Source organism: Atractosteus spatula, chromosome 5 (assembly GCF_055471065.1).
Source record: "Atractosteus spatula isolate fAtrSpa1 chromosome 5, fAtrSpa1.hap1, whole genome shotgun sequence".
NCBI classification, from domain to species: Eukaryota; Metazoa; Chordata; class Actinopteri; order Semionotiformes; family Lepisosteidae; genus Atractosteus; species Atractosteus spatula.
In genome coordinates, this window is record NC_142710.1 from 59560789 (window position 1) to 59572918 (window position 12130).

A 12130-nucleotide genomic window follows, 5' to 3' on the forward strand; every position below is an offset into this window, starting at 1 on the left:
CAAGTTTGCAGCATACCAGCAAAACACAGAGGTCATTCTTGGGTGGCCAGGTACAGACAGGTACAGTTCACCCTAGTTAACTGAAGCTTTCTTGTGGAATCCCACTTGCAGCTGGTGAAGTGTGAATTAGGAGAGCAAATCTGCATCCTGATTGAGTTTCTGTGTTGGTTGACACACTGGAGATCCCCTTTCTCCTGAGGTTATTCCCATTGAGGTATCTAGATCAGAATTCATACCTTAGTATTCATGCTTTGTAGATCTTATACATTTGTTTTGCTAAAATATGTTTATGGCCAAGAAAAGAGCTGACTTGAAATGAACCTTCAGTATATAATAAGTATATAAAGAATTTTACTTTTCTGTGTAATTCAAACTGGATGTGTGTGAAAGCACAACAGCAGTGTGGCCAGAACTGGGTATGGTAACAAGTCAAACAGTGGATGGCACCATGGTGTCAGTGTTATGCGTGCAGGCCCTCTCTGTGAGATGCCTGCGGGTGTCTAGATATAAATTTAGATATCTGTTAATTCTTTATAGTTATAAAGGTGTCCATAATTCTGGTTTAATTTATGAGCGACTTAATGTACTTGTTAATTTGTATTCAATGGATTTAAAGAGACAGTGCTCATTTATCAATGTTATTCCATCCTGAATAGCTGAGAATTAGAAAGTATTACTTGATATTCTGATTTGGATTACATCATAACTGTTTTGTGATCTATGGATAGATTTTCCAAACATACTGCTGTTTCAACAAAATGCAGTGGTGTAATTCATGTCTCACTGGAGCTGGAAAGGTGACAATGTTCTGGCTTGTTAAACTCCTGAATGCGGGGCTCCTGAGACTTTCATGACCTGCCATGCGAGACCATTTCATGAGTGCTGGTTTGAACACAGGGGGATGAGGGGTCGCAGGTGAGCTGGGGCCCTGCGGCCTGTCCGTGTGTGGAGATGATCCAGGGTTCGACGCTGGTGCCTGTGAATGTGGAGAGGAAGATCACGGTGGTGGGGAAGAACCTTAATCTCTTCCAGGTACTTGCCTTGTACTGAAGAACAGCAGGCAGTTTCATTCGTATCCCACTGCAGCCTCGCCCTATCAAAACGTGAACATTCTTCTTCCCTGCAAAACGCCGTGGGGTTATTCAGTTTGTCTGTAAATCTTCTGGGCTTGTAGCACAGCCTTCTGTTAATAATGAGGAGTATGTTTATCCTATAAAGTTATTCTGTTTCTGTGTAAGAAATGTTGACTTGTACAGTGATTTTGAAGGTACGCAGCTTCGAATTACCATCCTGGTCCAATAGTCTCCCCCAGCACTTGACAAAACAGAAGAGGTTTTAATTTCATCCTTTAGTATAACGGTATATCGATTCCTGTGAGGCAGCATTACAATAGAGTATAATCAGAATTGCCAGCTCTCAGATCTAGAACACTTTGGAATAGTGTTTAAAGTTGTCTTAATTACAGACAGAGTAAAGATAATTAGATTAAACAAATTTGATTTGTTGCCTTGCCGTTGATTATTAGGATTTAACCCACAGATCAGTATGTGGATCGGGGTTAGTTATCTGACACTTTTGTTTCAAAAGAAGACACATTTATTCACTTCAGAAACTGCTTTTGTTTTATCCAAGATAGTTCCACTAGTAGATTAGTTCTTACTTGTATCCTCTTGGTATATCCCATACACTCTAATTGATCTTTTTCTTCCAGTATATTTTAAAATACATTTAAACTAAACCAAAAGCATTGAATTCACACCCCTGGGCCTGAGTGACAGTGCTGTGGTTGTGTTGTTTTGCAGGATCAGGAGCTGGGGTATGAATGCGTGTTGATTATTGAAGGACGCACAGTTGTGGTGGACACATATGTTGAAACTGATGAGATGGACTCCTCAATATACTACATTACTTGCCAGCTGCATAAGGTAAGCCTAAGTCTGTTCTGTCTCCCTTTTTCATTGAGACCTTTTAATTGGTTCTTTGTAATGATTATTTTTAATACCAATTTTAGCAAGAAATCGAAAGCCGTCCCTTTCTGTTTGTTTCCATTCTTAATCTGTTTGCTAATGAGTGGCTGTTACTGTTTTCATAAAGCTGTTTTTTCTTCACGATTCTTGAGGAACAGTATTCAGAACACGTACTGTATTAGCTTCTTTTTATATCCAGATGCACCTTTTTTTCTCTCTTATTCCACTGATGTACTGTATACAATTACCATGCATATGAGATGCTTCTTAAGTAAAATGGGTTAGATAGACCCAGGAGACTTTTCTCCTTTGAGAATGTTTTAAACGGTCTTACATGAAAATGTTTTAAGTTCTTATGAGTACTGTTGATAATTTGCTCAGATTTGATTCCTTCATTATTGCAGTACTCCTACTCTGCCCTCCTGGAAGAATATAGAGCGATGGTCTCCATCAAAAGAAGAGACACTTTCCATGTGGACAGCTCTCAGGACCTCTATGGTGAATGGCTGTTTCGTTCATTACTTAAGTATCATTACTTAAGTAAGATGCAAAACAGATACTGTTTTGCATCTTCTCCAGCCTTGACCTTGAGATGTGTATAATGTGACATGGTGATACAACTGTAACTCGTGTACTGGGTGGCAGTAAAATATTGTATTTATGATTGCCCGCTCTGGTCATCTATGTCAGGATTAAGTAGATGTTACATATGTGCACTTGATAAAGGAAATCACTCAAGCACACTTGAATTGGACTTGAATTTAAATTCAGTTTAATTGTTGCCCAACTCCAAGAAAAAAAAAAACAACAACATACAATAAATGGATTCTGTGGACTCTAAAAGCCACACTAGGATTTTTAGCTTGTAAAAGGCTTACAAATACTTCCATACTTACTTTCCCTTATTTGGCCCACTGTAACTGTTTGTGTGCTGTCTTGCAGTGACTCTTTATAACTGCTCAGTGGGGCGTTCAGACTGCAGTCGGTGCCACACGGCCGACCACAAGTATGGCTGTGTGTGGTGTGGAGGCTCCCAGTCCAGCTGCCTCTACAGGGAATCCTGCACTGATGAGATAGAACAGACCTGCCCAGCTCCTGTCATTCATTTTGTGAGTCCTGCCTCACTGACTACAAGTGTATTTTATATTCCTGACCTTATTTACAGGGGAACTGCAGTCCCAGCTTCTCAGACCAGTTATTAAACCTCTGGTATAAAAATTAATTCATTGACGTTGACGTTAGCACAAATTGTGACGTGATGTGGCCCTTCCTGCTCACCAGTCACTGTAATGACTAATGCACTGAGATGTACAAGCGAGTAAGTACAGCTTGAGCAGCAGACATTTCACTGCAGAACTGCAGAGTTAACAAGTAAGTACTATTTGTCGTCACAAATCGAGAACAATATTTCTGTTGGATTAAAAAATGTATTCACAAGCCTGGTTGTCTACAATCACGACTTCACATCACCAGTTGTTTTCTTGCCTCTTTCTGAATCACAGAATATGGCGCTGCGCATACCTGAAAATTTAATCTATTTTGTAATGTAAATTGGAGGTTTTACAAGTTAGCATGTACATTTTACTTTTAATGTGTTTGAAATGCACTTATCAATGCTGATTCTTTCTAACCCCAAAATATAAAAATATCATTGCAGTTCCCCTTTAACAGCAGACTTTCTGCTGGTCCACTTTCTCAGAATGGAATTTGGTTAAAGTTCCCATATATATTCCCCATTTGAAAACCACCATCTAAATTGTGTTCCTTTAGATGCACTCCATTAATTGTTGGGTACTTACAATATTGAGGAACATGACCTACCCTAAAGCACAACACCATTTTGACTGTTTTCTTGTTTGGGAAAAAATAGAATTCTTGCTGCTGTGCTAATGTCTCAGCTGGAGAGCTGAATGATTATTTCCTCAAAGTGAGAGAAGCAAAGAGGTCTTTTTTCTACACAAAGCATAATGAGCTCCATTTAAAAGCAAAAGTACCTTTTAATTGCATGGAATTAGAACTGAAAAAACAATTAGAACACAAACAGTGTTCTTCACAGAGCTGTGGGACCAGAAGAAAGGATTACATTCTCAAGTAGGTTTTCTTTATGTGCATTCATAATTATTCAGAACATTCTCGTCAGGGTTCTGTCAACATGGCATGTACACCAAACTTTAATAAGCAAAGAAGCATAGATATAGTCTATCTGAACAGAACTATAATTAAGCAACTTAAGAAAAAAATGCTCTGGATTGTACTTCAGTGAAAACTTCATGCATATAGTTCTCATTCTGATATTTTGAAAATGCAGTCACAGAAACCACAGTTTAAGCAGTTATAATAATTTCTGAGAAATACATATAATAATTGACAACTGTACTAGTTGTGGTAGTATTATAGGTGTGTTCTTTTAATAAAGTACATCCGTTGCTCTACCAGCTCCAAGCTCTATAAGGCTAATCCTCCAAAATAAATATTAAGTACTCACGTCCCTCACAAATACTAAAGGACTCTTTTTTTCCAGATGCCTTTTAAACAGCAGTATAAACCTTTGCAAAAATGCAAAAATAGCTCTTTAAGAACTGGACTCTGATTTATCAGATAAATTCTTGTTATAAAATTAGTATTGGGGTGTTTGCTGAGCAGACTAGACAGCAGAATATTTGTTGCAAGATAGGTTATATACTTTTATAAATATTTGATGTGAACCTGTAATCACTATTAAAGTCAGTCATTTATTATCTATTTTATGAGTGTGTGTGTATGTAGAAGTGACTGGTGGTATTAATTGCCTTTGATTGATGACAACATTTGAGATGGAATAATAGTGTTTCTGTTTTGTACTTTACCAGTTGTTTTATGAAAGTGGCAGATGAACATAAATATATCGCAATTGCTTTATAGTGCTCTGCATTATGCTGACTATAGAGTTCAGCAAAATGGCAGCATTTTATCTCATTTATTGTAACTAACATGTTTTCTTGATCTTCCAGAGCATGTCTGGAGTACAATAATGTGTTCACTGCTAATATTAAATGTTCTTCCACACAGGGAAGAATGAGTTACAGTATTTAAGTTAATATTTTACAGCTTCCTAGTGCGGATTCAGGTCCATTCAGGGGGCAGTTTAAGGCCAAATCTTTGGATTATTTGGGAAAACTTATTTAAACTGATTGCACATGCTGCAGTTTTCAACATTCAAATGGTGTTATTCCCTTTTTAAAATATAATTAATTTATACCAGAATGATTTTTTTTTACATTTATATCCTTAATAATAATGTTCAAACGAAATAATGACTATAGTTTGCATGAGTGTGAAGGCTAAAATGCTTGTACATTTACTTGCTTCAATCGCAACAAAGCTGATTTCATCTTGAATTGTATGGTTTTTAAACTTCATCTTTAGGTTTTAGTATCATTACTTGAGCATAGGTTGAAATAATGAATGAATTAAACACATGCAAGTTTGGGTTACCATATTTTATTACAATCAGATAGTGTTGCTTATAGAGCAAATGGTGGAATTAAAGAAAATACCTTCACGTGTTGTTATAGGTGTTTAAATAGAATACCTCCAGTTCTTTCTGTCAGTAGTTACAATCCTGACCACTTTCTATTACAGTAAAATGCTAAGTCTATATTAACGTTTCAGTTGTTCTATTATGCAGTCTGCATGTAGGGAAGATTATATTCTCCCAGTATGGGTATACTCTTTAATTCATAGTAAATTTAGAAAAATCTTACATGTCTTTAGTGGCAATAACATAAAAATGGTTACAGATGTTACCATAGCTCTTTCACCACATCATTCTCAGTTCTATATTAGTGTCTTAGTGACCAAGTAATCTTATCCAGCCATTTCCTTAAGGATCCCAATGAGTCATCTAGTTTGTTTCAGACACTGGTGATGCTACATGGAGAAGTGCCTCCACTTTTCAGTACTTATTTCATTTTAATTTGAAAACATTGAAGGAGTCTAAGGGTTATTTTTTTCAGTATTTTTCAGGGTTATAGATTTACATGAAGTGCTAATCTTCTGTCATCAGGATTAAACTTTTACTTTGTGTATAACATTTATTTTTGTACTAGAAAACATGTGGATTTGCTTTGATTTTTTTTTCCAGGCTATCAGTGTCCTTTTTGGTAGCACAGCAGTAACAAATCTGGATCGATTCTTGGATTATTAAGTTATTAGTGGCCAAACAAGCAAGATGGAACAAATGCCCTCCTTTTGTATGTAACCTAATGTTGATGTCACACAGAAATCTTTGTATTTCTTAAGCATTTTTCTTGGATCATAGTTCCTTTCAGTTTGGAAGTTCTGTGATTTTAATTAACACTCAAATAGCAGTATGTAGTTATATTTGTAAGGATTTACAAAGTTACTTTTTTCTACAGATTGAACCTTTATCAGGACTGGTAGAAGGGGGAACAGCCATCACCATCTCAGGCTCCAATCTGGGACAGAAATCGGAGGACATTGAGCACAGTGTCACTGTGGCTGGGATTCCCTGCACTGTCGACAGCAGCAGATACGAGATCTCGTCCAGGTAAAAATGGGCAACACTGGGGCAGGCAATAACATAATTGTAGCCTGCAGATGTACAAGTCAAAGAAACAAAAATCTTGTTCCTATCTTGAATATTAGGTGAAGTGAAAAAAAATCAAAAACTCTGCCCCAGAACTTGAACTTCTTAGAAATGGCAGTAGAGTAAGTAACTGATACAGTTTGCCTGCCGGTTTAAAAATGACCAGTGTGAAAAGCTGTAAAATGAAATCTAAGTTGTGATTACATGCTGTTGAACAAGGTCAAGACACAGTGGACAAAACATGCTTTAAGGTCCTCCAGTCCTTTCAGAGTGCTACAATCTACAGCTTTTAAAGAGATGTGAAAAAGTCGGCACCATCATCATCCAGATGCTTCTAGCTGAGCTGTAAATAAAATACATGAGGTTTTGCAGGGTGTTTTCACAAAAGTAGAGACATGTTGCAACATTTCAAATTTCTGGTTTTGTGCAGAATCATATGCGTGACGACAGCCAGCACTGAGCCGAAGACTGGCCAGGTGTCAGTGGAGGTGAACGGAGGTGGTTATGGTACCTCCAGCCAGAAGTTCAGCTATCAGGTAAGGGAGGAGTCAGGACCCCAATGTGTCAGCTCTGGGCTTTCTTTAAAGCTCTGTTTCAGTACAGGCAAATACTGTAAGCGACTGCACACAGTGATGTCCAGAGGTCAATGCTAACAGGAAAAACAGTGTGTAATTAGTGTTTTACCCGTCTTCTTTCACATAACGTCACTCTTTGTATACAATCAAGATGACAAGAATAATAGTGCAAAGTATACAAAACTGTACAGTATATAGAAAATCATAGGAATTTTACAGAACACAGATTTTAGAAACATCTCTGCAGTAAGTAAAATATTTTTTTAAATGAAATTATTACTTAATTTAAAGCTTACCTTGCAGAATGCAGAACTTAATGCAATCTGTAGTCTTTCAATTTTGTTTTGTGTTATTTTATTTTAGGTCCTGCAAAAAATTCACAGCTAAGGAGATTATTAGGCTTTGATTTGATTAAACATATGTTTACAAAGTATCAGATAGAAAATGAAAAAAGAAGAGTTGTTTTTAATGACATAAAGTGAAAGTTTTCTGAACGTTGTATCTCTATGATACAAATGATCGAATCACACAGTCTTGCTAACAATAACAAAAATCTCACAACTTCTTAAATGTTGAGTGACATAGTCATCAGTGCCATTCACTGGTGTTCCTGAAGGTTTTTCAGAAACGTGTGGTGTATAATTGTCAATAAGCAAAGAACTGATACAGATCGAGTTACTAAGTCCAGGGTGAATTAAAAACCACAATAAAGGGTAACCTTTCAGGACCAGGAGTGAACACCAGAAACATAAATTATCCAACAATTACAGCTCCAAGTCAATGTAATGTAGTTGAAAATAATAAAAAAAGGAGAAAAGGGAGAGAAACACGTTAGAGAAAGAACAATCTCTTTCTCTGAACCATATAATACAGCTATGCTGTGCTCATCTCTTGAGTTAATCGTTACTGAAATGTGTATTTTTCCTCTCACAAAATGTTTATGTGCCATGTTTATAAAGTGAGTTCTGCTTTTAAGTCGGTTTAAAGTAATCACTTTTGTGCAGCCAATACTAGGAAAAAGGTGACTAAAGAAATATTGAGTGAAGCTTAATTATAAAGTGTAGTGCCGGTGACTCGTTTGTTTTTGCTGTCGGCTTCTGAACTCTAAATCTCCTTGATATCCAGGATCCAGTTCTGGAGCTGATATTCCCCCAGAGAGGTCCAAAAGCTGGTGGAACGTTCCTCACTCTAACTGGCCACAACCTGCGTACGGGGAGGCCTAACGAGATTGGCGTTTTCATTGGAGATATCCCCTGCCACATGTGAGTAATTCCTGAAAATATTTTTCCCAGGAACTTTTTAAGGATTTTTTGAGAATGTGCTTAGTCGGCAGACAATTCTGTTTCAGAAAATATCAAATAGTATCTGAACCTCAGCATCTGGCGATATTTTAAAATGCAAACTAGTTTATCTGTGGTTCATACTTGGTACTTCTGTCAGGCCTTGCAAGTCGGCACAAGATTTGGTTACCTGATTTGGCGCAGTTTTGTCAGAGGGTGTCATTCTGCAATAATTATTTTTAATTAAATTTTATTTTCAACAAAGTGAGAGACTGCTTCCAGCAGAGCAGCAGAAACTTTGGTCACTTTCTTCTCCCTTCTGTGGTGCAGCACATAGCAGATACTGCTAGCTTCCCACTGGTCAGGTGCTAGTGGATGGCAGGTCATTCTCCATTGCTTTCTTGGGACTGTGGCTAAGACAAGAACCGCCATCTTGTCTGGACCGGTCTCTCTCTTACATACATCTGCTCTGTGTGTGCACACATGGCCAACCAAAATAGTTGCCAGTCTTCTAGAAGGGAGGAGCACATATGTGGAAGATTGTCAAGATTCTGCTACCTTGATTTACAGTATAGAGAAATCAATTAATAGATGAATATAATGAAAGAAATCTAAAAAACCTTCATCTTCATGCATAAGTGCAAACCCTGACATAATTGTTAACTGATGGTGTGTTTCCAACAGTAACCTTTAGAAGATAAAATGAAGTGCTTACTGCACAATAAGGAAAAAATATTATTTCAGGGATACCTAGTTCTTTTGCATTCTGTATTTTCCAGACTCTCATCACATCTATTTTATCTTTTTTTTCCTGGCATTTTCTTTGGGTTACCACAGCTCCTCAGAGGTCCTGGATGATCGGATAGAGTGCCATACCGGACATAGTAACTTCACGGGAGAGCTGATTGTCGCTGTCCGCTATGGGAGCAATGAGCGTCAGCTGGAAGGCACCCTCTACCGCTACACAGAGAACCCCAACATTACTCAAGCTGCCCCAGCCAGGAGCTTTTTGAGGTACCTCTTCAGCGATGATGTTGGGAAAAGACCGGGTGCCTGTTTAATCGAGCTCTTCTGTATACAGCTCATCTGAGGGTCTATTTGAGAAGTCATTTTTTTTCCATCTCTCATTGGCAAACCGAATAAGAAATAAAGACAATTGAACTAATTAAAAGGGCTTGTGCATTGTGTGCCGTCAATATGAACCTAGAGCAGTTGTCAGTTTTCACAAATAACTTCTACCAGACATTTACCCTTTAGTATTACTCTTCTCTTCTCAGCGGAGGACGAATTATCCGGGTAACGGGACATAATCTGGATGTGGTGGAGAATCCCAAAATCCAGGTGACCGTGTCTCCTGTGCAACAGCGGAGGAGGAGGAGGAAACGGGCTGCGGGAATCCGAGACAGGTTGCTATGGCGACACCGGCGTATTGTACCCGAGCCAGAATGCCCTGGAGATGCTCTCTGCTCTGTGAAACAAGTGAGTGTACTTCAGATTCCTATAGATAATGTGAAGGAAGTGTCCTATAGATAATGCACAGAGACATTTATAATTCCCATGATCACAGGTATCCTGCTCCTGTACTGGCAGTGTTTTCCCCATTCCCCATTGTGTTGCAACACTTTGTTCCAAATAAGGATGATGTAATAAAACTATACAATACGTTAAAAGAGCACTAATTACTGCAGAACTGGTGACATCAAAGCACATTGCTTTTTTAAATCTTTTCGACTAAATCTTTAAACTTCAAAAGGAAAACATTGGCATTGAAAAGTTTCCATACTGCAACAATGGTGCTTCTTCTGAGGTGGCAGATGTGGCCCCACGTGGGTCAGGAGAAATTTAGCAGAGAGGGGTGGAAAGGAGAGGCTGCAGTGACTCTGTTTCATTCTGTTGCTCCCGCAGTACGTCGAGCAGTGCGAAGTCAACACCACCTCCTTAATCCTCTGCAAGACCCCGGCGATCGACCCCCCCTTGCGCAACGCTCATATAAAAATGGAGTTCCTCATGGACAATCTGTGCTTCAATTTCAATGAAGTCAGCCAAAGTGCCTTCTTCTATGAGTTGAACCCGATCCTCCAGAAGCTCAACAGGAACGACCCCAGCAAGCCCTACCGGTACAAGCCGGGCAGCATCATTTCTGTTGAGGTAGGCTGTGCTGTAGCGAGTCCTCGCCTCATCAAACATCCACTTTGACTTTGCTTTTTTTTTTACGGCACTGTTGAATTATACACCTGAAAGAAAAAGGACAAATTTCATCTAGAGTGGGTGTTACTCATACCTGGTCAAGGAGTAACTTTATAAAAAGACGTTGTTTTCAGCTCCTAAAAGATTACTGTATTGGCCATATACAATTTCTTGTATTAGGAATTTGTCTTTTCGCATACCCCAACTTGCTCTCCATGAGACACACAGACAGGGAGAGAAGCTTGGGGTCAGAGTGCAGGGTCAGCCATTTATACGGCGTCCCTGGAGCAGTTGGGGTTAAGGACCTTGGTCAGGGGCCCAACGGAGTAGGATTCCTCTGCCGGCTGCGGGATTTGAACTGGCAACACAGGAACAGATACTTAGCCACAGAGCCACCGTGTTAAGATTTCTTGATGTCAAGAATTGTTGGATTTTCGTTGTTGATCAGATAATTAGAACTGTGGAATTAGCAGGATTTTGGTGTAATAAAGACCTCATGATCCCCTTCCTTGGTTTTTCCCAAAGGGTGAGAATCTGGATCTGGCGATTTATAAGGAAGAGGTTATAGCCCTGATTGGAGAGGGCGTGTGCACTGTGAAGACCTTGACCAGGAACCATTTATACTGCGAGCCTCCTTCCCAGCAGCCTTCACCACTCCGCGGCAAAAAGAGGGAGGGGGCTGAATCTCTACCCGAGTTTGTGGTAAGTGGGTCTTTCCCCAGGCTCATCCTGGCTTGACCATCCCATCCAGACTACTACTGTTCCATTGTGCATCGTTATATATTCACTAGTAACTCAGACATTTTGAAAAATGGAATTGGTAATGTCCAGTTTGTGAAAGAATATGTGAGGTAGCATGAACACCTAGAGGAACAATTGCACTGATTATTTCCAGCCTACACGTCCTTATACTGTGTATCCATTTGAAAAGAGTAACAACCTAAGTACGCATTTTAATGTTTCATTCCTTACAGGTGCAGATGGGCAACCTGAATTTCTCTCTGGGAAAGGTGCAGTACGAAACTCTGAGCCAATCTACGTTCCCTCTAGAAGCCCAGATTGGTGTAGGAGTGGGAGCCTCCATTGTAGCACTCATAGTTCTTATTATCGTCCTGATATACAGGTTAGAATCCCCTTAAATCCTTAATACTCTTTTTTGTAAACTGTTAATGCTGTTGATTATTCTTGCAAAGTAACCTCCATCTGCAGGTGTAAAACTTGTCACCAATATTATTCACCATTTTTAATCCTAAAATTGTATTATGAGCTGTTTGTTTAAATGTATGGATTTTACTTTACCGTAAAGTTGCTACAGTTAAGATAAGGTGGTTTATATTTGTTTTGTACCTGTTGAAAGGATACTACTTTAAATCTTGTTGCGTCTTTCTAAAACATGAAAGCTATTGCCATCTTTTTTTGGTGTTATTGTATCACTACAATCTGTAGACTTCAAATGAAAGTGTTCTGCTAATTATCGGCAGCTCCAGACCCAAGCAGGTGGGTTTCATTGGTTCAGTTAAGCTGTAATTTAGC

At 38.8% G+C, this 12130-nt stretch overlaps 1 protein-coding gene across 2 annotated transcripts in view; it reads left to right on the forward strand.

The window, feature by feature from the left end:
* LOC148835365 (plexin-B1-like) overlaps positions 1-12130 on the forward strand; it is a 128347-nt gene that overhangs the window by 100916 nt on the left and 15301 nt on the right. For both annotated transcript variants that reach the window (XM_088915291.1, XM_088915293.1), the window contains 12 exons: positions 898-1032; positions 1803-1925; positions 2372-2465; positions 2910-3076; positions 6365-6516; positions 6986-7091; positions 8256-8392; positions 9248-9424; positions 9688-9889; positions 10316-10558; positions 11123-11299; positions 11572-11720. In XM_088915291.1, coding sequence (XP_088771417.1) covers positions 898-1032; positions 1803-1925; positions 2372-2465; positions 2910-3076; positions 6365-6516; positions 6986-7091; positions 8256-8392; positions 9248-9424; positions 9688-9889; positions 10316-10558; positions 11123-11299; positions 11572-11720 — 1862 coding nt within the window. The remainder of the gene's footprint in view (positions 1-897; positions 1033-1802; positions 1926-2371; positions 2466-2909; positions 3077-6364; positions 6517-6985; positions 7092-8255; positions 8393-9247; positions 9425-9687; positions 9890-10315; positions 10559-11122; positions 11300-11571; positions 11721-12130) is intronic.